The 23,107-nt window shown below is 42.5% G+C and overlaps 2 protein-coding genes across 6 annotated transcripts in view; one reads left to right on the forward strand and one right to left on the reverse strand.

Annotated features, from left to right (window-relative positions):
• Positions 1–551: 551 nt before the first annotated feature.
• The window catches only part of HDDC2 (HD domain containing 2), a 40,810-nt gene continuing 18,254 nt past the window's right edge, over positions 552–23,107 (forward strand). For 2 of the 4 annotated variants that reach the window (XM_050949928.1, XM_050949930.1), the window contains exons 1-5: positions 552–844; positions 3,305–3,426; positions 5,871–5,973; positions 11,286–11,354; positions 15,245–15,383. In XM_050949928.1, the coding sequence (XP_050805885.1) occupies positions 773–844; positions 3,305–3,426; positions 5,871–5,973; positions 11,286–11,354; positions 15,245–15,383 (505 nt within the window). In that variant the 5' untranslated portion in view covers positions 552–772. Of the gene's footprint in view, positions 845–2,691; positions 2,974–3,304; positions 3,427–5,870; positions 5,974–11,285; positions 11,355–15,244; positions 15,384–17,199; positions 17,341–23,107 lie in introns of those variants that run through there. The other 2 variants (XM_050949929.1, XM_050949931.1) reach the window with 2 other exon arrangements.
• Positions 19,947–23,107, reverse strand: part of TPD52L1 (TPD52 like 1) — an 88,228-nt gene continuing 85,067 nt past the window's right edge. For both annotated transcript variants that reach the window (XM_050949922.1, XM_050949921.1), the window contains one exon: positions 19,947–20,516. In XM_050949922.1, the coding sequence (XP_050805879.1) occupies positions 20,385–20,516 (132 nt within the window). In that variant the 3' untranslated portion in view covers positions 19,947–20,384. The remainder of the gene's footprint in view (positions 20,517–23,107) is intronic.

Below are 23,107 nucleotides of genomic sequence, written 5' to 3' on the forward strand. Positions count from 1 at the left end.
GCTGGCAACTTGACAAAGGCTCCTTGTATAGACACCAACCCTGGGAGCTATAGGTGCCAACTTTCCAATGTGCTGACCCAACCCCTGGCTCTGCCACAGGCCCTGCCCCCACTCTACCCCTTCCTGCCCCCTCCCCTGCCATGCCCTCGTTCTCCCCCTCCCCCCAGTCTCTTGCACACCAGGAAACAACTGATCGGCAGGTGCGGGGAAGGCTCTGATCAGTAGGGCTGCTGACGTGTTACTGTGGCTCTTTGGCAATGTATGGCCCCTTCTCAGGCTGGCCACCCCTGGGTTAGTCCATTCGCCACTTGCTCCGAGCTGCATTAGAACCCTCTGTAATTACACACTTGTCACTTTCTGCAAAGTTCGGCTTTGCTTAGGGCGGAAATGTCCCTCCCCCCGGTGTTCACTGTCCCAGCAGATCGGTGCCAAACGAGCTCAGCCGCTTCTGAGGGCCGGGGGAGGAGCCCGGCAGGTCTCCAGGTCCGCGGGCGCAGGAGGCGGCCCGGAGACTCTCAGGCGGGCAGGGCCCCACCGGCCCAGCGCCGCGCTAGGGTTTGGCGTGTCTCGGCCACTGCGCGGCTCCCCGCCTCGTCTTCAAGGCAGCAACGTCCCGCTGCAGGGGGCGCCGGCGGGTGCCCGAGCTCGCCCGGGACAAAGCGGAAGAGGAGGGGCTCGCTTCACCCCTCCCCCCGTGCACCGCGCCAGGCGGATCCGCGAGCCCCGCTGCTTCTGTCCGTGCCCCGGCCCCGGCCGCTCCGCCGGCAGCCCCATGGCCGCGGCCCCGCTGGGCGGCGCCGCCGGGAGCCTGCTGCAGTTCCTGAGGCTGGTGGGGCAGCTCAAGGTGCTGGGGCTGAGGCCGGCCGGGCCGGGGCGTGGGGCGGAGGGAAGAGGGGAGGGGGGAGTCCAGCGCTGAGGCTGAAAACCAAACCCTGCGCGACTCGCTGCCCCCCGGACTCGAGCTGGGCCTCGCCAAGTGCCCGCCGGGTCCGTGTGCTCAGTACGGGGCGTAACCCCGCTGCAGCAGGGCCCGGGCCGCGCTCCAGACCTGCCCGCGAGGCGGCGCCGGGCACCATCGCCTGCCTGCGGGGAGCGGAACTGGCTTGGCCCAAGGCTACAAGAGCGAGGCGGGGGCGGAGCTGGGGCTAGAAAGCGGGATCTAGGTTCCCAGGCTTGTGCTCAGTTCAGCAAACCCCGGTGTCTGGTGTCCTTGTCGGTTACTAGACCCTTGCTAGGAATTTGCTGCAGGATCACACTTGAGTCCACATCCCTTTCTCCATCGACCCCCGTTTAAAATGTCAGTAGGGGCTTTTCTGGAGCTCTTGAGCTAAATGTCAGTGCAAATCTCTGGATACAAAAATTAAATTGCTCTGTGAGCTGTTAGAGAACGTTCTGCTCGAGAACCCCACTGCTGCTGTATCTCACTTTGTATGTTACTTTGGCCATGTCTACATCTAAAATTTTGCAGCGCTGGTTGTTACAGCTGTATTAGTACAGCTGTATAGGGCCAGCGCTGCAGAGTGGCCACACTTACAGCAACCAGCGCTGCAAGTGGTGTTAGATGTGGCCACACTGCAGCGCTGTTGGGCGGCTTCAAGGGGGGTTCGGGGAACGCGAGAGCAAACCGGGAAAGGAGACCAGCTTCGCTGCGGTTTGCTCTCGCGTTCCCGAACCACCCTGCAAACCGCAGGGAAGGAGACCTGCTTGTTCGGGGAACGCGAGAGCAAACCGCGGCGAAGCTGGTCTCCTTTCCCGGTTGCTCTCGCGTTCCCCGAACCCACCCTGCAAACCGCAGGGAAGGAGACCTGCTTGCTCGGGGGTTCGGGGAACGAGAGAGCAAACCGGGAAAGGAGACCAGCTTCGCCGCGGTTTGCTCTCGCGTTCCCCGAACCACCCTGCAAAACCGCAGGGAAGGAGACCTGCTTACTCGGGGGTTCGGGGAACGAGAGAGCAAACCGCGGCGAAGCTGGTCTCCTTTCCCGGTTTGCTCTCGCGTTCCCCGAACCACCCTGCAAACCGCAGGGAAGGAGACCTGCTTGTTCGGGGGTTCGGGGAACGAGAGAGCAAACCGGGAAAGGAGACCAGCTTGATTACCAGAGGCTTCCTCAGGTATGCTGGGATACCTGCTTATTCCACGGAGGTCAAGAAAAGCGCTGGTAAGTGACTATACTTGATTACCAGCGCTGGATCACCAGCGCTGGATCCTCTACACCCGAGACAAAACGGGAGTACGGCCAGCGCTGCAAACAGGGAGTTGCAGCGCTGGTGGTGCCCTGCAGATGTGTACACCTCCTAAGTTGCAGCGCTGTAACTCCCTCACCAGCGCTGCAACTTTCTGATGTAGACAAGCCCTTAGTTAGCTTCCGGTGAAGGCTGAGTACAGCAGCTCATGTCTTCTTTTCTGCAGGAGTTTATGTGCTTGAGCCTGCCTGAAGCATATGCTGCTCCTCTGTTTCCTTGACTCCTTTGTGTTGCCTGCATCACTGGTGGTGTGACACCTCAGGGGGTTATCATACTACAGCCTGGATCCAAGTCCCTATAGATAGCTACAGACACACACAGCCACAGATGTTTCTCTGGACTTGGCTTTAATTACCATGGTTGTATTAAAATATGAGATGAAATGAACATTTCTTTAGTCCCAGCTTTAATGTTTTTAGTCAAACCCAAAGATTTTTGTTCCCAGTACAGAACGGAGGTGGTCCTGGCAAAAACCATTTGAAGCAGAAACACGTGCAGGTTGGCAGACAGCTGAGGGATGAAAGGCTGATCCAAAAAGTGTCATTGACTGAGCATGGGGCTTACCTCAGAAGCTCATGAATCTAATTCTAGTTCATCTGAGCAAGTAATTTAACTGTACCTAGTATCAATTTCCACTTCTGTAAAATGGAGATAATACAAATTACACCTACATTGCCGAGATGGAGTGAAGATTAATTACAGTAGTTAATGTGTGACCAGTGCTTTGAAGAGGTATAGTGCTATTTAAATGCTGAATATTATTTATTTATACTGAGTGCGTGTGGGTAATCAAGCTGAAATGGTCCCTGAAAGCTGAAAAGGACAGATTTTCTGGTGGTGTGTGCTGTGTGTGGAATAGAGCTTGTCATAGGATCAATCGCCTGTACTTTCAAACCAACTCTGGCTTTGTAACATTTATTTTTCACTAACATTGAGGCTTCGTTTATGCATGAGAAAGAAATGGTTACCCTTAATGGAACAAATTTCCGTTGGTATCTCTTAAGCTAAACTCTTCAGAACGTTTATTCAAATGTTTTATATTGTTAAAACTGTCTTCAAGCAGAGAGTACCACGAACAGGCTGGGTGTACAGGAATGTAGAGAAACCAGAGAGTGTATCAGATCATATGTACAGGATGGCAGTCATGGCTTTGGTAACTGAAGATAAACAACTTAATAAAGACAGGTAAGAATACTAATGGCGATGATCAGGCCTGTCTCAAGATTTGGGGACTGAGAACTAATTATTCATCACACTCTGGCAAGGAGTTTTAGAATATGGGGGGGGGAATCAAAATTGATATTTTTTCCATTCTTTCACAAGTTGCTATGTGCCTTCTGGAGTTGAGGACTGAGGAATTGTTGTATTATTTAAAGTGGAGGCTTGGACAGGCTGCTAACACAGAATAGCTTCCAGCTTGACTTCTCTCAAGAGATGTACATAAGAAGGCTGAAGAATCCTGTTCAGAGGAGTTTGAAGTGCATGGTGAAGCAAAATCCATATTTTATATAGCTTTTGGCAGAGATTCTATTAACACTTGAGAGAAATAAAAACAATGCAATTAATTTAGAGTATAAAGGAAAACATAATTAGCATTGTATCAACTGTCGAGTGATAACAGTATCATATTTGCTTTATCACCTTTCTAAAGTGATGATAATAGACTTCTATAACTTGGAACTCATCTTTTCTAATGAAGCTTCAGGAAGTATAAACTACTTTAAATCATGTCACAGTGACTCCTGCACTGCCTACCAGAATGGTCCATTGGCCTAGCAGAGAACATGCATGGCTCCTTTTTCAATGGATAACTCAAACACAGGGCCTGATTGTCTACTGCCTTATATGTTGTGTAGTTTTTGACATCAGTGAGAAGTGAGTGTGAAAAGGATATAAAACAATAGCATCAAAATGGTAGCATTTTAGACTTGCTTTGCACAGGTGTCAATACCTTTGAGGTGCAAGGCACTGTAGAATCAGGCCCCGAGAGCTGAATGACATGGCAGAATTTCCATAGTTAGTTTGTGGCAGAGGTGGAACAGATTCTTGATTTCCTCCTACGGACTGGAGGAGAGCCAACAGATGCAGAGGAGCACAGAGTTTGGACAGAGGCATCCCTTGGGAGATGCTCTGTTAACAGGGACACTCTACATCCTAGTGAGGAGACGATAGAAGTTGACAAAATACATATAGGAACTGAAGAGAAACAAAGGGAAAAGTCCCATTCAATTACATCACATGGAGGCAGACAACTACATATTGACAAATTTTATAAGTGCTTGTATACAAATTCTAGAAGTCTAAATACTAAGATGGGTGAACCTGAATGCCTGGTATTAAATGAGGATATGGATATAATAGGCATCACAGAAACTTGCTGGAATGGGATGTGGCAATACCAGGGTACAAAATATATAGGAATGGCAGAGTAGGTCGTGCTGGTGGGAGAGTGGCACTATTCGTGAAAGAAAGCATAAAGTTAAATAAAGTTTACAAAAAAAAGGGTGAATCAAACTGTACCATAGACACTCTATGGATAGAAATTCCATGCTTGAATTATAAGAGTATAGCAGTAGGAATATACTACCGTAGAACCTCAGAGTTACGAACTGACCAATCAACCACACACCTCATTGGGAACCAGAAATATGCAATCAGACCAGAAAAAAAACACCCCACCCCAAATACAGTACAGTACTGTGTTAAACATAAATTTAAAAAAAAAAAGGGGGGAGGGGAAGCAGCATTTTTCTTCTGAAGTAAAATGTGCCTTGCATGTACATTAGAAGGTGCTGAGGTTTGTGATGGTTTTTAGAATCTGGGGGAGTTCATTTCGCAATCTTGGGCTGGATCTTGAGAAGCTCTGTCTCCTGCATGAGCAAACTTCACCCTTATTTCATTGTGCCAGAGGAATGAATGAACTTGAAGCCAACTGAAAAATCAGACCAGGAATACTTACCCACCATTGTAAAGTGCTTTTGAGATCTACAGGATATGGTCAGAGCACAAAACATCAACAGACACATTTTTTTGGATGAGGTTGCTACGGCACAGAGAGGTTCACTGACTTGGCTGGAAGCCTGTGAGCCCTAGTGCGTTCCCTAGCTCTGTGTTCTAGTCCTGAAACTTGCACTTAATTTGCTGATTGCTTTTTACTGCACTCTGTTAAAGAAGGCTGGGCTGTGCCACCATGAGTTGCTAACTTAGCTACATATGTGTATTTTGTCAGGTGGCAATTTGAATTTGGCAGGGCTCCATATATCTTTATACTTAGTAAATGCAAACATTGTTATCATGCAAGTAGTGTATAATGGATAACATCCTTAGCTTTTTTGTGGTAGGGGCTGGTAAATGATATGCTAGGTAACTACACTGTTGTCACTTAGTATCTTTTGCTCCCCCCCTCCCCGCCCTGGGCTTTCTGGTTTTGGATATCTATCCAAATATCTTTTCATACATAACAGTAACTAGAAATTGGGATTCAAATATACTATAGGATGGAAAATTATTTCACTAATACTGATCTATTATAATATAAGAGGGGAGGGAGAGTTTATCAATTCTGCTTATTAATAAACAAAGTGTAACTATGAAGTTTATTGGCTAATCATACAGTGTTTCCTTATCAGATGTGTACGACTAGCTCTGGTTCATGATATGGCTGAATGCATTGTTGGAGATATAGCACCTGCAGATAACATCTCCAAAGAGGAGAAACATCAGCGAGAGGAGGTTGGTATGGTTGCACATGCAGCCTGGTACTCTGTAGAACTTTGTAAAGGCTTTGCACTTTATTTGTAGAGGTGAACAACTAATTATAGACTCATAGACTCTAGGACTGGAAGGGACCTCGAGAGGTCATCGAGTCCAGTCCCCTGCCCTCATGGCAGGACCAAATACTGTCTAGACCATCCCTAATAGACATTTATCTAACCTACTCTAAATATTCCAGAGATGGAGATTCTACAACTTCTCTAGGCAATCTATTCCAGTGTTTAACTACTCTGACAGTTAGGAACTTTTTCCTAATGTCCAACCTAAATCTCCCTTGCTGCATTTAAGCCATTGCGTTCTTGTTCTATCATGGAGCTAAGGTGAACAAGTTTTCTCTCCCTCCTCCTGATGACACCCTTTTAGATACCTGAAAACTGCTATCATGGCCCCTCTCAGTCTTTTCTTTTAACAACTAAACAAACCCAATTGTTTTCAGCCTTCCTTCATAGGTCATGTTCTCAAGACCTTTAATCATTCTTTTTTGCTCTTCTCTTGCCCCTCTCCAATTTATCCACATCTTTCTTGAAATGCGGTGCCCAGAACTGGACACAATACTCCAGTTAAGGTCTAACCAGTGCAGAGTAAAGCAGAAGAATGACTTCTCGTGTCTAGTTTACAACACACCTGTTAATGCATCCCAGAATCACATTTGCTTTTTTTGCAACAGTATCACACTGTTGACTCATATTAAGCTCGTGGTCCACTATGACCTATAGATCTCTTTCTGCCATACTCCTTCCTAGACAGTCTCTTCCCATTCTGTATGTGTGAAACTGATTGTTCCTTCCTAAGTGGAGCACTTTGCATTTATCTCTATTGAACTTCATCCTGTTTACCTCAGACCATTTCTCCAACTTGTCCAGATCATTTTGAATTTTGACCCTGTCCTCCAAAGCAGTTGCAATCCCTCCCAGTTTGGTATCGTCCGCAAACTTAATAAGCGTACTTTCTATGCCAACATCTAAATCGTTGATGAAGATATTGAACAGAGCCGGTCCCAAAACAGACCCCTGCAGGAACCCCACTTGTTTATACCTTTCCAGCAGGATTGGGAGCCATTAATAACTACTCTCTGAGTACGGTTATCCAGCCAGTTATGCACCCACCTTATAGTAGCCCCATCTAAATTGTACTTTCCTAGTTTATCTATAAGAATATCATGCGAGACCGTATCAAATGCCTTACTAAAGTCTAGGTATATCACATCCACTGCTTCTCACTTATCCACAAGGCTCGTTATCCTATCAAAGAATGCTATCAGATTAGTTTGACACGATTTGTTCTTTACAAATCCATGCTGGCTATTCCCTATCACCTACCACCTTCCAAGTGTTTATTTGCAGATGATTTCCTTAATTACTTGCTCCATTATCTTCCCTGGCACAGAAGTTAAACTAACTGGTCTGTAGTTTCCTGGGTTGTTTTTATTTCCCTTTTTATAGATGGGCACTGTATTTGCCCTTTTCCAGTCTTTTGGAATCTCCCCCGTCTCCCATGATTTCCCAAAGATAATAGCTAGAGGCTCAGATACCTCCTCTATTAACTCCTTGAGTATTCTAGGATGCATTTCATCAGGCCCTGGTGACTTGCAGGCATCTAACTTTTCTAAGTGATTTTTTACTTGCTCTTTTTTTATTTTATCTTCTAAACCTATCCTCTTCCCGTAAGCATTCACTATATTAGACATTCCTTCAGACTTCTCAGTGAAGACCGAAACAAAGAAGTCATTAAGCATCTCTGCCATTTCCAAGTCTCCCGTTACTGTTTCCCCCTCCTCACTGAGCAGTGGGCCTACCCTGTCCTTGGTCTTCCTCTTGCTTCTAATGTATTGATAAAAAGTCTTCTTGTTTCCCTTTATTCCCATAGCTAGTTTGAGCTCATTTTGTGCCTTTGCCTTTCTAATCTTGCCTCTGCATTCCTGTGTTATTTGCCTATATTTGTCCTCCTTAATCTGACCTAGTTTCCATTTTTTATATGACGCCTTTTTATTTTGTAGGTCACGCAAGATCTCGTGGTTAAGCCAAGGTGGTCTTTTGCCACATTTTCTATCTTTCCTAACCATCAGAATAGCTTGCTTTTGGGCCCTTAATAGCGTCCCTTTGAAAAACTGCCAACTCTCCTCAGTTGTTTTCCCCTCAGTCTTGATTCCCATGGGACCTTACCTATCAGCTCTCTGAGCTTACCAAAATCCGCCTTCCTGAAATCCATTGTCTCTGTTTTGCTGTACTCCCTTCTACCCTTCCTTAGAATTGCAAACTCTATGATTTCATGATCACTTTCACCCAAGCTTCCTTCTACTTTCAAATTCTCAACAAGTTCCTCCCTATTTGTTAAAATCAAGTCTAGATCAGCTTCCCCCCAGTAGCTTTTTCAACTTTCTGAAATAAAAAGTTGTCTGTAATGCAGTCCAGGAACTTATTGGATAGTCCGTGCCCCGCGGTGTTATTTTCCCAACATATATCTGGATAGTTGAAGTCCCCCATCACCACCAAATCTTGGGCTTTGGATGATTTTGTTAGTTGTTTGAAAAAAGCCTCATCCATCTCTTCCACCTGATTAGGTGGCCTGTAGTAGACTCCCAGCACGACATCACCCGTGTTTTTTTACCCTTTTTAGCCTAACCCAGAGACTCTCAACACTTCCATCTCCTATGTCCATCTCCACCTCAGTCCAAGTGTGTACATTTTTAATATATAAGGCAACACCTCCTCCCTTTTTCCCCTGTCTGTCCTTCCTGAGCAAACTATACCCATCCACACCAACATTCCAGTCGTGTGTATTATCCCACCAAGTTTCAGTAATGCCAACAATGTCATAGTTGTATTTATTTATTAGCACTTCCAGTTCTTCCTGCTTATTACCCATACTTCTTGTATAGTATATAGGCATCTAAGATACTGGTTTGATCTTGCCTCCCAGCTTTGCCCTGACCCTCCTTTCTCTCTGCCGTTATAGCCCATGCTCCCTTCTGTTTCCGATCCATCTCCCAGGTCTTGTTCCCCACTTACCTGTGGGGTTTGCTCACCTGTCCCCATCGAACCTAGTTTAAAGCCCTCCTTACTAGGTTAGCCAGTCTGTGCGCAAATAAGGCCTTTCCCCTCCTCGAAAGGTGAACGCCATCTCTACCTAGCAGTCCTTCCTCGAATAGCATCCCGAGACTCTCAAAATAGCATAATACAGAACATGTACTTGTGCATGTATGCCAAGGAGTAGCACTAAAAACCCCTGCTAATTTGACTTTTCTACATAACACCACAAAGTGCAGGATAATAAAAGGGAAGTTTTTTGAAAGAACCCAAACATCAGCCACCTGCCAAATGAATTGACTGGATTTTCAGTAGTCTGAGATGTTAGTGAAGTTGCTCATGTATGTCCATGCTTATTTTCTGGGAAGCAGAGGCACAGGTCAGAAGAGAGGGGGACAGATAGTTAATACTTGACATATGGCACTAGACCAGTGGTTTTCAAACTTTTTGTATTGTTGACCCCTTTCAAATAGCAAGCCTCTGAGTGGGACTGCCCCTTATAAATTAAAAATGTGGTGGGGGTAATTTAATGTAATGGGGCCTCGTGGCTGTCAGCCCCATGGAGCTAACAGCTCATGACCCCCCATGTAACTGCCTTCTGATCCTCTGAGGTTCACAACCCTCAGTTTGAGAACCCCTGTACTGGACACTTCCAAAGTATCATACAAACTTTACCTGATTATTCTTATAGTACGCCTGTGTGGCAGGTAATCAGTGAGCTGACAAACAAATGCAACTGTCTGAGTACATAGTCTCTGGCTTTAATGATGGCCACAAACATATCCATTAATCACAGTTTTGTCATTTCTGGCTCTCTGTATTAAAGCTAAAAGGGAAAAGTTTTCCTACAATTACAGCTAGAGGGCACCACCCTACTTGATAATCTTTTCCAACGGATACAAATAACAAGTTGTTTAAAGAGTCTAAAAGAAAAACAATCTTAGTGAATTCTCTGCCACTCTTGTGCTTACCATTTTATTTAGATTTTTTTAAATAACTCTAGCAATATGTTCCTGTTGAAAAGAAGATTGGACTTAAAAGATTAAATGGCAATTCAGAGTTCTTTAAATGCTATCTTTATTCACTGTAACATTGTCTGTTCTGATCTACTGTGTATCTGTTTGGAGTGCAGTCTTTAAAAATAAATAAATAAATAGTTTCCCTAATGCCTGCTGGAAATGTTTCTCCACTAAGGGCCAGACTAAGGGTATTTAGGTGCTTAAAGATGCAGGTAGGTGCCTAGTAGGAGTTTCAAAAGGGCCTAGGAAGCTGTCTGCATCTTTAGGACACCAAATACCTATAAAAATCTGGCCCTACATGGCTGTTGCTTCTCCTGGTCCCATTAAAGCAAACAGGAGTCTTGTCATTGATTTCTTCGGGAGCAGGGTTGAGCCCTAAATATTTATACTTCTGAAGTGCTATCTTTGTATAAAATAACACCTTGAGTGGTAAGTTTCGACATAACTGTATATTGGCATAAAACGGGTCAGCAACCTTTCAAAAGTGGTGTGCAAGTCTTCATTTATTCACTCTGATTTAAGGTTTTGTGTGCCAGTAATAGGTTTTAATGTTTTTAGAAGGTCTCTTTCTATAAGTCTATAATATATAACTAAACTGTTGTTGTATGTAAAGTAAATAAGGTTTTCAGAATGTTTAAGAAGCTTCATTTAAAATTAAATTAAAATGCAGAGCCCCCTGGACCAGTGGCCAGGACCTTAGCAGTGTGAGTGCCACTGAAAACCAGCTCGCTTGCCGCCTTCGGCACACATACCATAGGTTGTCTACCCCTGGCATAAAACTTGGCCTTGCTTTGATTGTTATTTGTTTCCAATTAGGACCCAAGTATTGCTGGGGAAATAGAGTAGGACTAGAATGTAATTGGTTAGTTGGAACAACATGCAAAGAGGATTCCACTGTTCATACCAATAATTTGGTATTGCATCAAAACTGTGTTAAACAATATCTGGTAACTGGGGTCAGTGGATGGTGCTTCAGATTATTTTCTGCTGCTTGGGGCTAGTCTTCTGCAATTTATTGAGCTGGTCTGATGTGCAGAAGCTATTCTGTAGCCATTGCTTTTATTGTTCCATCAGCAGAGTTAGTACTGAATGTGTGTAGCTGTGGAGAGAGAGAAGATTCACTGTTTATGCAAAGGTGGTGGTGGACAAATTGTTTTGCAGAAAACAAAGGAAAATATATTGTACTCACATAATGGCCAAATGAAAGCAGACATCTCTCTTTCAGGCAGCTATGAAACATTTGACCCAGCTGCTATCAGAAGACCTGAGAAAAGAAATCTATGAACTCTGGGAAGTAAGTATAAATCACTTGATGCATTTATTCCACATTATTGCTGACAACGGACCAACCAATTGTCTTATTTTCATAGTGTTTGGTGCCTACTGAAGTTCATATTCTTTATTCTAAAACCTTTAGAGCAAGATGGGTTTGGAATTTTTCTTTGAGGGTATGTTTGTATGGCAGCAACTTTCTGAACTCTTTTTCATAAAGGAAACACAATAATTTGGTATAATGACCCAAATTGTGCTCTTATACCTGTGTATCTTCACTGCATTCGAGGGATTGATTTACATAACAGGGTGGGATTTGGCCTAGTATGTGTATTTACCTGGTTAGACAGTGCTGTTCCATAAGCAACATAACCCTAAAAAAGACTATGGTTTTAACTTCGATAGTGTCTTAAATGAGAATTTAAACTAAATGAAATATGAATTGGGAAGTAATACAGTGAAATAATAGGTGGTATTTGAATTAAATTAAAATATGGATTAAATTGAAAAATGATCATGTTGACCTGAAAATATCGTATCTTTATACTAGAGAATCTGTTATACATATAGAGGTGATATGCTAGAATATTGTGATCTTGCAAAGAGACCTCTTGCTATTTGCCTAAGATCTTGTATTAACTGCAAGTCAGGAAACATTTGGCTGCTTTCCTCAAAAAATTTGTGTTGGAAAAAAAATGCTATTTCTCCCAACATGTGTTTCCATTATATAGTAACTTTCCCTCACCAATTGTCTGCTTTTGTATATTTTATTGTAAGCAGGTAGCTGTGCAGTCCTTGACCTCTGTAACCGGAGGCTGCATTTAATACTCATTCTTCCTGTTTCACTTGGATTATATTTAAATAGGTTTCCAGATGTTTGAAGATAAATTCTGCCCACAGTTATATCTCTATTGATTTTAATTGGGTTGTACTGGTTTAAGTGACAGCAGAACTGGATTTTTAAAGTTACATTCCAAGGTTAAAATAGTGACTCATGGAAAACTATAGTATATTCTAATTTTATGAAAGCCCCTTCCTTTAGCCTTTTTCACTGTAAAGCTCCTCTAGCAGACAGGCAGGAAGACATTACAGGAAGAGTTGAACCTATACCATGGGATTTCTTGCTTTTTATTTATTTATTTATTTTTGCCTTGGGCTCCTGTCCCGACTTGTACAGGAGCTGATTCCCCATCCCCACCTCACCTAACTACATTAACTTTTTACCTTTCTCGTTAAATATAATTTCTAATATGCGCACTTTTTAGTTCATATTGTTATTTGTATCATTTATTTTTGTTTCTACCTTCAGGGTAACTTAATCAGCATGGGGTTTCATGCATAGGCGTATCATGTACCACACTGAAAATATACACAAACCGTAGCCTTCACTACTGCTGAGGAGCTAGTTCTAATTTAAAAAAAAAAAATCTCTGAAATATTCAATAAAATCTACTCTGCTATACAAAGGCAATACCATTGACCTCAGTGTTCCCTATGGAAAGTGAGAATTAATTAGCACAGGTTTGAGCTGTGGATAGGGTTTGTAGAAGATCCTCCCACAGCTTTGACAGTACAGCTGGTTCCTGACTTGTGACAGCCTCATTAGCTTGGTCCTTGAGGTGACCATCACTTGTTTCCATTTGTGCCAACCGGATCAACGGTTTTGAAGTGTGAAGAAAGAGGTACAAGAAGGAGACCATCAAAGCTGTTTTCATTTTGTAACCTAATTTAGGATGTGAATGTAACTCACTGGAGGCAAATGAAGACATTAGCACACTGAGTTACTTCCCTCTTTCCCCACTAGTTTTAATTTTTAATGTGCACAACTACAATAGTGATAATTTAAGTCAATAGCTACTATTCTGTGTTGTCTGAGAAACCAGTTACTTCCAGTTAGGAGTATAGGGAAATTTTGCCGAATCAAGTACTCATGTGGAGACACTGTAAATGTAATTACAACATGGTACAGTGCTTCATTAGAGTGAACTGACCTGCAGTGTGAGCAGCCCCCATTGTACTATGTGCAGTTCTGCTTTCACTTGTGCACAGCTCTCCTCAAAATCATTGGGAGTTGTTGCATGCAACTGCGGGGGGTGGGGTGGGGGGAGAAATAGCAAGGAAATCAAAGGACTTAAAAGGAAGAGATATAAAGACATTAGCAGCTCAGACAGATTAAGCTAAATGATCAAGAAGGAATGACAGATTTAACAAATACTTTTTGAGAACAGTGACAAATACAAGTAGCTGGATAACAAAATGGAGGCACTAGAACCACTGGTGCAGGAGGTGGACCCAGATAGATATTACAAGGATAACAGAAACCTGATGAAATAGTAGTAATGACTGGAGTCCAGTTATTGAAGAGTATTTGCTGTTCAGGAAAGACAGAGGTAAATGTGGTGGAGTGTAATGATGAGGTAGACTGTAAAGAAATTATAAGTGATGGAATGGATAAAAGGGTCCGTTTGGGTCACTGGGGAAGAAGGCTCCTCGAGGCTAGTGCTTACGATATCTTACAGACCCTCAAGATCTGATTTGGATATAGATCTCTGATGTTTTAATGAAATAAATACTACTGGAAGTCTTATAATTATGGGAAACTTCATTTCCCAGCAATAGCTTGGAGGACAAATGCTACTAATAATGGTAGGGCCCAGATTTTCCTGCATGTGATAGCTGACAGGTTTCTTCCCCAGATAGTCACTGAACCAACAAGAGGTGATGCCATTTTAGATTTACCTCATAGAAGAACTGGTTGTAGGGGATAATCTTGGTCTAAGTCAGTGATCCCCAACCTTTTTGTGGCCAGTAGCACATTCATGTTTTCAGAAGAGCGTGGTGGGCCCCAACAATTTTTCAAGGCTTATTTTGTATTTGTCATTAAATAATACAAAAAAAAAATCATATTTAATATACATAATATATGAATCCAGAGAGAAACTGGAGAGAAGCTGCGAGGACAGAGAACAGCGGTGCCCACAGCCCCAGAGTACTCTGTCCCCAGCAGGTGCGGGGCCCCAGATTCTCTCCCCTGCTGGGCACTAGGCAGGTCCCGCGCCTGCCGGGGACTGAGAACACCAGCTCCTGCAGCCCCGGAATTCTCTGTCCCTGGCAGGTGGGGGACCGTGGCTTCTCTCCAGCTTAAGCTATGGCCCTGTGCCTGCCAGGGACCAAGAACACCGGTGCCTGCAGCCCTGGAGAAGCTGGAGAGAAGCCACAGCCTCGCGCCTGCCAGGGACAGAGAACACCGGGGCCTGCAGCCTGTGGGCCCCGGAGTTCTCTGTCCCTGGAAGGCACGGGGCTGCGGCTTCTCTCCCCTGCCAGGCACTAAGCGGGCACACATAAATGCCTTGGCGGACACCATGGCTCCCGCCGGCACCACGCTGGGGACCACTGGTCTAAGTGATCCTGAGCTAATTCAGTTTAAACTAAATGGAAGGATAAACAAAAACAGGTCTGCAACTAGGGTCCCTGATGTCAAAAGGGCAAACTTCAAAAAATTAAGGGCAGTAGTTAGGGAAGTGGACTGGACTGAAGAACTCAAGGATCTGAAAGTGGAATTACATTGTCACAGTTCCAGAAGTTCTCTGAAGCCTACATCCCAAGGATTGTTGAATCTCAGTTCTGGGGTTTCTTTGTATGAGCTCATATTCAGCAAAGCATTGGAGCATGTGAAGAATAATATCCCTACTTAGTCAAGCACACAAATGTGTTAAGTCTCATGGAATTTAAGCATGTGCTGAAATGTTTTGCTGAATCAGAGCCTTAAAAAGACATAGGGTCTACTGTACTCTTAAATATCTGATACAGATGAAGAAATGCTGAGTGTGAGAAAGGGCTTTTAGTTCTGGCACTGTATGTTCCAGCATTTGTGCCATCATAGCAAATCTCTCTAATTGCACATCTGTTTAGGAATATGAACACCAGTCTACAGCAGAAGCCAGATTTGTAAAAGAGCTGGATCAGTGTGAGATGATACTCCAAGCATCTGAGTATGAAGAGTTGGAAAAAATGCCTGGAAGACTGCAGGACTTCTATGATTCAACATCAGGTATGAAATTTGATTATTGTAAGCGAGAGAGAGGACTCTGTGAATCCCAGTGGGGAATGATTCTTGGATTTAAAGTGGCAGTTGGGTGCTTATGTCATTTTTGTGAATCTAGCCCTGAGTCTCCTTTAAGTTGCTGACAGTGTAAAGAGGCTTGAAAGTGGGGATGAACTACATTTACAGTCTGTTTACATTGTAAGAGCAATGTGAAATAGTCTTACTGTAAATGAGAATCAAGCTTAGTGAACAGGTTGCTTCAGATGTGCTTGTATTGTTCATTTTACTTAAACTTTGTATAAAATTATCTATTTTTCCTTATCTTGCAGACATTTGGGAAAATAGATAATTTTATATACAGAGTTAAACACTAATGAAGAGCTATGTTCAAAAAGAGAGAACTCAACCTGTCTTGAAAAATAAGAACACAAGAATAAAAGAACCAGCACTATCTAGTTAGACACAGTGTCATTGGTAACTATATCCCTAGCTGCGATTTTACTAGTGTTCCTACTTCCAAATTCAGTGTTGTGAAACTGGAGATGCTACCCTTCACCAGCTATATCAGTGGATTTTCAGCTTGATCTGATGTTTCTCTTTCCAGAAATGAAATAGATTCGTATAGTCTAATATTCTGCCCAATCATCAGACAAGCTTAAATTTCAGATATTGCTGCCAAGCTCTTAGCCAATGATTGAATTTTTGCTCCTGCCATGGAAGCTTCCGAAAGTCTATTTGCAGTGAGTTTTCTTGGCAGTTGGCCTGCATAACATACTATGAAATGTGCCTGTTAATTTTTGCACCTCATGGCTCCAGTTCAGAAGAGAAATCATGTACTTATGCCCATTATGATTCATAGGTTCTAGGGTAAGAAGGGTAACATTACACCTGGTAATTGTTCCAGTGATTGATTACCTTCAGTGTTAATAAATTATGCCTTATTACTAGTCAAACTTTGTCTAGCTTAAACTTCTAACCACTGGATCTTGTTATACCATTTGCTGCTAGACTGAGGAGCTCATTGTCAAGTATTTGTTCTCGGTCATCTGTAAGTACCGATACAGCGTCACCCCTTAAACTAAACAGATTGAGCTCCTTGAGTCTCAATATAAGGCATGTTTCAGAGTACTTGTGGCACCTTAGAGACTAACATTTATTGGAGCATAAGCTTTCGTGGGCTACAGCCCACTTCATCGGATGCATGCAGTGGAGAATACATATACACAGAGAACATGAAACAATGGGTGTTACTATACACACTATAAGGAGAGTAAAAGAACTGTTTGTTTGTAGTGGTAATGAAAATGGCCCATTTCCAGCAACTGACAAGATGATTTGAAGAACTGTAGTGGGGGAAAAATAAGCATGGGGAAATAGTTTTACTCTGTGTAATGGCCCATGTAAGGCATGTTTTCCAATCTGTTAATCATTGCTGCAGCTTTTCTCTCAATCCTTTCCAGCTCTTCTTGAACTGAGCACTCCTAATCCAGAGTATAAAATGGAATTAATGCCCATTACATCCCCTTGCAGTCTAAGTTTAAATACCCTGATCAGGGTCCATAGTATGAATTTCATATTTAGACTTTTCTTCTCCCCAGATAGTGTATGGAACAGAATATACTCTAGATAAACAGTTGCTCTTGTTTGTAGCTATAGTTATTCCTGAAACATCACAGCTAGTGTTCACAATTAAAGGGAGAACATATGTACTAATGGTTTCTTCTGTGATAGAATATAATCTGTCCCTGGAGCAACAGTATAATCTGTTACATAAAGGGAAATAAGAGCATGATAATGAATTGTGTTTTCTTTCATTTCACAGGAAAATTTAATCACCCAGAAGTAGTTCAACTTGTGTCTTCCATTAATATAGAAAGAAATAAAAAAATAGCTGCTACAGCCAGTGAGCCCTGCGCTTGAGGCATTTTAAAACTGCTGTAGCTAAAATAAAATATTTATTTTACTTCTTGTGGTGTTTTGCTGCTCCAGCATCACTAATTTTTCCAGGAGTGTTTTTTCTTTAAGTGCTGGGAATCCACGGAAAAATATAGATCAGGGAAATTGGCATCCTATGATATCAAATGCAAAATTATCCTGAGATCAAACTAGGTTTGCATCTTTTTTTAGTTTGATGCAACCTGTTTAACTTGTATAGACCCAATTTTGTTCATTATGAAATACAGTAGAACCTCAAAACAGTACAAACACCAGAGTTACGGACTGACTGGTCAACTAGACACTATGTGAAACTGGAAGTAACCAATCAGTGGAGACAAAAACCCAAATATGGTACTGTGGCCATATTAAAGGTAGCAGTAGGGACAGGCAGCCCAGATGTCCGTGGCACCTACTCACAGGTAGGAGTTGAAGACATTGAGATTTGCAGGCAAAGCTGTGAGCCCCTGCTACCAGCCCAAGGCAACAGTGGGGGTCTGCACTGATTTCACCAGCATCCTCCCTCTCCCAGTCAAGAGGGAGACAAACTGGCCCAGGCAATATGCTGCCTCTTGAACCTGGCTTGGAGTGTGAACTGCTGGAGCCAGAGCTATGACCAAGCTATATTCCTGAGCTGTCTGTAACTTGGAGGGTCTACTGTATGCTCATGGAATCCTTTTCCATAAATCAAACACTGGGTATTTGGTCTTTTAAGATACCAGTCTCCAGGAGGCCATCTTATGTGGCATTGTTACATTTACCTTACACACTATGGGCCTAAAGTTACACTCCAAATGCCACCTTTTAATACACTATTTACAAGTAATGTATAGGTCATCTAAAACTAGATTTAACGAAGCTGCCTTCTACCTTTTTTTTCCAGTACCCCTTAGCACTGGACACATGCATTCTAGGTACCAAAGGGCATGATGGAACCTCCTCGATTTGTACTAGCATAGATCAATCATGTGTCTTGTCCTTTTCCTTTGGGATAGTCCAGTACTGGTCTGAGAGAATAACTCCCTACCTGTTCCTATGGTAAAATGATCATATGTCCTGACCCTGTCAACTTTTCTATCTACTTAAGCCAGAGTGGGCAAACTTTTGTGGAACCCTGATGTGGCCCTCAGGCCAAACTGTATGGAGGGCCAGGTAGGGAAGGCTGTGCCTCCCCAAACAACCTGGCCCCCACCCCCATATCGATGTCTCAATGGGTCACCACTCTTTGTTGTTAGTTAAGAAGAGAGACTGGAGAGGTGTGGATTTTCAATGGCATGTTTATATACAAGTTTTTTGGGTATAAAAATGTCATTTTAGAATTCTTGCACAGTGTGCAGGTATAGTCCCATTAAATGGCTATAATAAAACAAATTTCATCATCAGGTTTATGTATCAATGATGGGGAAAAAAAGTGGATTTCAGATAACTTATATTAGCTATGGGGGTGGCCGAATCCATCCATCTGCAATTTTTTTTTGTATTTCCATTGTAACATCATCTTAGAACAAGATTGTATTACAAGGGGCATCTTGCTAATAGAAACAGACAAGGCAGAGACACTCACTTTAAAAACATCATTTTAATAAAAATCACTAACTTCATTTACACAAACTATGTAATTGTTTTTTAAAATAAAATGAATGTTTATGCACAGTACTGCAACAGAAACTTGCAAATTGTCAAACTTATTTTGCTTTCTGTGTAACATATTAAAATAAATCACATTAAAGAAGCATTTGAGATGTGTTCAGAATCAACTTGTCACATGGGAAAATTAAATGTAAGAAATTAAAAAAACAAAAACAGAACACCTGTAAAACCACCTTGATACAGGATTTTCCTGACAAGTTTTTAGCAAAGCCTAGGATCCAGAATGGCTAAAATTGATTTGAAGCTTTGCAGTATGAGAAAATTAAAAAGAGGCGCCTATTTTAAAAGCAGGCAAGTTCCTCTCCACCCCTCCACTGCATTCATGTTTATACCTGATAGTCTTTTGCTGCCACCAATGGCTGGCTGGCAGACAACACTATAATAACCTTACTGTTCCTTCTCTTAAAATGATGCAACAAATCATGCTGCATCTAAGCTAAGAGATGATTCTGGCTTCTTGGAGATGGAATTATGCCCTGAAGTGCAGTAAAGCAGGACAGTTTGGCCCAGGCTGAAGCACACACTCATCCAGTGTACCATAAAATGCAAGTACTAGCTCTGGCACAACGAAAGGCATGGCACATCTTTATTAAGTTGTTGTATTCAGATTCTCTCAAGGCTCTAACTCTAATGAGGCTCACACAAGTCAGTCATATATTAATCTTACCTTCTAAGGAGATGGTATGGAGGTTTGTTGGTTTAATACTGAAATTAGGACCCAGCATCAAACAGCAGGTAACAACATGTTTTTCAACTGTAGCATTTCCTGCTGTGGGACAGTAACTGATCAACTTAGTTTGCATCTGAATAATTGGGTTCCTCTCTAGGGGAGGAAATTCAAAGAGACTGGAAGTGACAAAGGACTAGAGACATCAGTGTAACAACAAATGATTGATTGACTCCTTAAGAAGCTCAGGTCATGTCTGTATGCTCAGTAAAGGGCTCTAGTATAGTTTGGTGGACAGCTGGTGACAGACTATTGCTGGCAACAGAAATCCTTGTACAGTCCTAGACCCATCTGTCTGCTGTGGCACAGAGGGGTTACATAATCAGTAGAAACATGTATACTAAAAACAGATTCAGTCCTTTAAATAAAAAACAAATTAACAACTGGACCAGAGGTGTGAAGTGAATTTGAGGGAAAATACCATAAAGCAAGAACTGTTTGGTTACATTACAGAAATTGGAACATTAAGAAATGACGATGCGTGTGCCATTTCTCTGGAGTATAAAAATGCTTAAAATGGCCTAGTAAAAATACCAATACATTTGGAAGAATTACTACAGTATGACATGGGTGAAGCCATTTTCAAGAGGTTACGAAGCCACGTGTCTCAAGGTGGATGTGGAAAGGAAGCATAGAAATCACTATGGGGATAAGTCTCACCAGGTCAGATACAGGTGGCCAGTAGAGGCTACAGTCTAACACTGAAGTTCCTCCTCATTCTCAGGAAGCGGCGTGCCTGTGGTAGAGCCCTGAGCGCTGGCGTGGGCAGTAGAACTGAGAACTTCTTCAAAACTCCCCCCACTGTGGCTTGTCCCTCCAACCTTTGTCTGAAATTAAGGGAAGAAAACTGATTTTTCTCATTCCATTCTGCTTCTTCCCTCCCCCCACCGAAAAATACTCAATGTTTTGTTTTAAAAGAAAGTTGACACTTTTCTACAGAGGTAGAGGAGGTGTGTTCTCATACCCTGCAGTGTAGGTAGCACTTCAAAGCATACAATGGGCTTGTATTCAAAGTTTTTGATAGTTTTGTTTTTTAAAAATACACAACATTCTAAATATCAAGGCTGAGCTTTTCAAAGCTGCCTACGGTATTTGGCAATTAAGTGCCTATTACATTAAATGGGAACTAAGCATCCAAATAATTTAGGTGGCTTTGAAAATTCAACCTTTGTATGGGGGTGTGCGTGTGTTGTTTTAATGAGTACATTTTGTTTATTGTATTTCTCTATAGGACTACGTTGAGTTGCAGCTCACTGTGTAGTTAAAGCAAGGGCTCTCTGTTCAGAATAAGGTACCACTCAACGTATGTAATGGAGGCAGAATTGGGCAGTAGTGAATAGATGTTGTTACCCACTGAAGTCAACAGAATCAATTTGATAACCGGAGAACACAAAACTGGGGTAAGGGCCTTAAAAAAATCAGATCCAAGGTCATTTAAATTTGCTTTCTGTATAAAATGCTAAAATAAGTCCCATGAATGAGGCACCTTAGGGAAGTGCCCAGCATCAACCTGTCTCCAGGGACATGGATTATGGAGAAATACTGAGTATAAGAATTAAAAATAGGCTAGGATGTTTAAATTAAATAAAGCTCTGGCAAACCATAGCACATTTGTCCCCTCATCTCACCCAAGCATTTGCCTTCTTTAACCACTTCTCTGCTGGACAAACAGCAGATTTAGATTTAATTAAAGAAGGACTTTCATAAGAGCTGCTTTGAATTAACACGAGAGTGTCCCTTGGGGTCTGGGCATCACTTCTGCAAGTGGATTCAGGTCTGTGGATGGAGCAGGGTATTTTTATCCCCTTCCACAGCTGAAACAGCACTTCCAAAATGCGGGCCTTTTCCAGACTCTCAGCCAAGTGACTGCTTAGGAAAATGATTTTAATTAAATGGACTCCGTGTCCTTTGTCTTCAAAGGGTTAATCCCATGTAATCCTTTGTTTCATTTGCAGATAGATGATGAAGAGCAGGATCAGCTTGTCTAGTTTGAGAGAGCTATAAAATAAAGTAACAGGATTGTAAGTACCTTGCCCTGAACAATACAGGCCACAGATGGAAAATCTGTCTGAATTCTAGAAGAGTTTACAAAACATTCCCTCTTTATTGATATTTGCAAATGGTAATAGATGAAATTTAAAAAAAAAAAAAAAGGTTGGCTGATCATAGATATGGAGACATATTATGAACAGGCAGCAGCTGCTCCATGATTAAGACTGCAACTGAGTTTCCATTATAAGCCTTATTTTGGACCCACTTCTGAAATCTACAACCAGTCATGTTGGCCTGAGATCTAGGACTGATGTAGAATTTTTCTGTAAAATTTAAAGCAACTCAGACAATAGGGCACTTGAATTTGGACACCCTAAAAACACAGCTGTTAAATATATTTACAATTATTTTCTTTTTTTTGTCCACTTTGTAGCTAAAAAACAGAAATAAGGTGAAAGATAAAAGCTGCTTTACTGGATTGCCCTAGCTGAGATCCAGTGTGTAGTTCATAGAACATAGGTTTAGAAAGGACCGCAAGTGTCATCTAGTCTAACCCCTCTGGATCCTTTCCAGTTTCTCTGCATCCTTTTTATACATTGGTGACCAAAACTGGACACAGTGCTCCAGCTGAGGCCTAACCAGCGCTGCATCGAGTGGTTCTATCACCTCCTGTGATTTGCTTGCTATGCCTCTGTTAATACAACCTAAAGCTTCATTTGCAAAACCATTGCATTGCTGAGGTTGTGATCTACCACAACTCCCAGATTCTTCTCAGCACTGCTGCTGCCAAGCCAATTATCTGTATTTGTACATTTAGTTTTTCTTCCCAAGTATAACACCTTACATTTGTGGCTGTTGAATTTCATTTTGTCGTCTATAGCCCAGTTCTCCAATATATCAAGATCTCTTTGAATTTTAGTTATATCCTCCAACGTGTTGGCAACTTGCCCCTCCCCACACTGCTTTGTCATCTTCAAATTCTGGTTCATTTTCAAAGGCGCTCTAGGGAGTTAGATGCCCAGCTCCTACTGATTTTCAATGAGTTGGGCAATAACTCTCAAGCCCCCTTGGTCCTGCCTGATGTCCAGTTTTCAGGGTTATTAAAATTGATTTAGTGGGATCCCCAAGGAACATCAGCGCTGGCAGTCTTACAACAGGACATCACAAGACTGTTGGAGACCTGTGTTTGCTCTTTAAAACAAAAACATGCCTCCACCCTTTTTCTTTGCAGGAAGGAGCATAAGAAAGTTCTCCCCTCTTCAAGAGCTCATTAGGTCACTCTAAGTGGGAGAATGACCTCTGCTTTCCTCCAGACCCACTCCCTGGAAAGTCTGCTGCTGTTGAAAGTAGAGGAGCTCTGCCCTTGCAGACCTTAGGTTATCTCCAGAGGTAGGAAGGCTGGAGAGAGCAAGATGTATGGGAAGAG

Source organism: Gopherus flavomarginatus, chromosome 4 (genome assembly GCF_025201925.1).
Source record: "Gopherus flavomarginatus isolate rGopFla2 chromosome 4, rGopFla2.mat.asm, whole genome shotgun sequence".
In the NCBI taxonomy this organism is placed as follows: domain Eukaryota; kingdom Metazoa; phylum Chordata; order Testudines; family Testudinidae; genus Gopherus; species Gopherus flavomarginatus.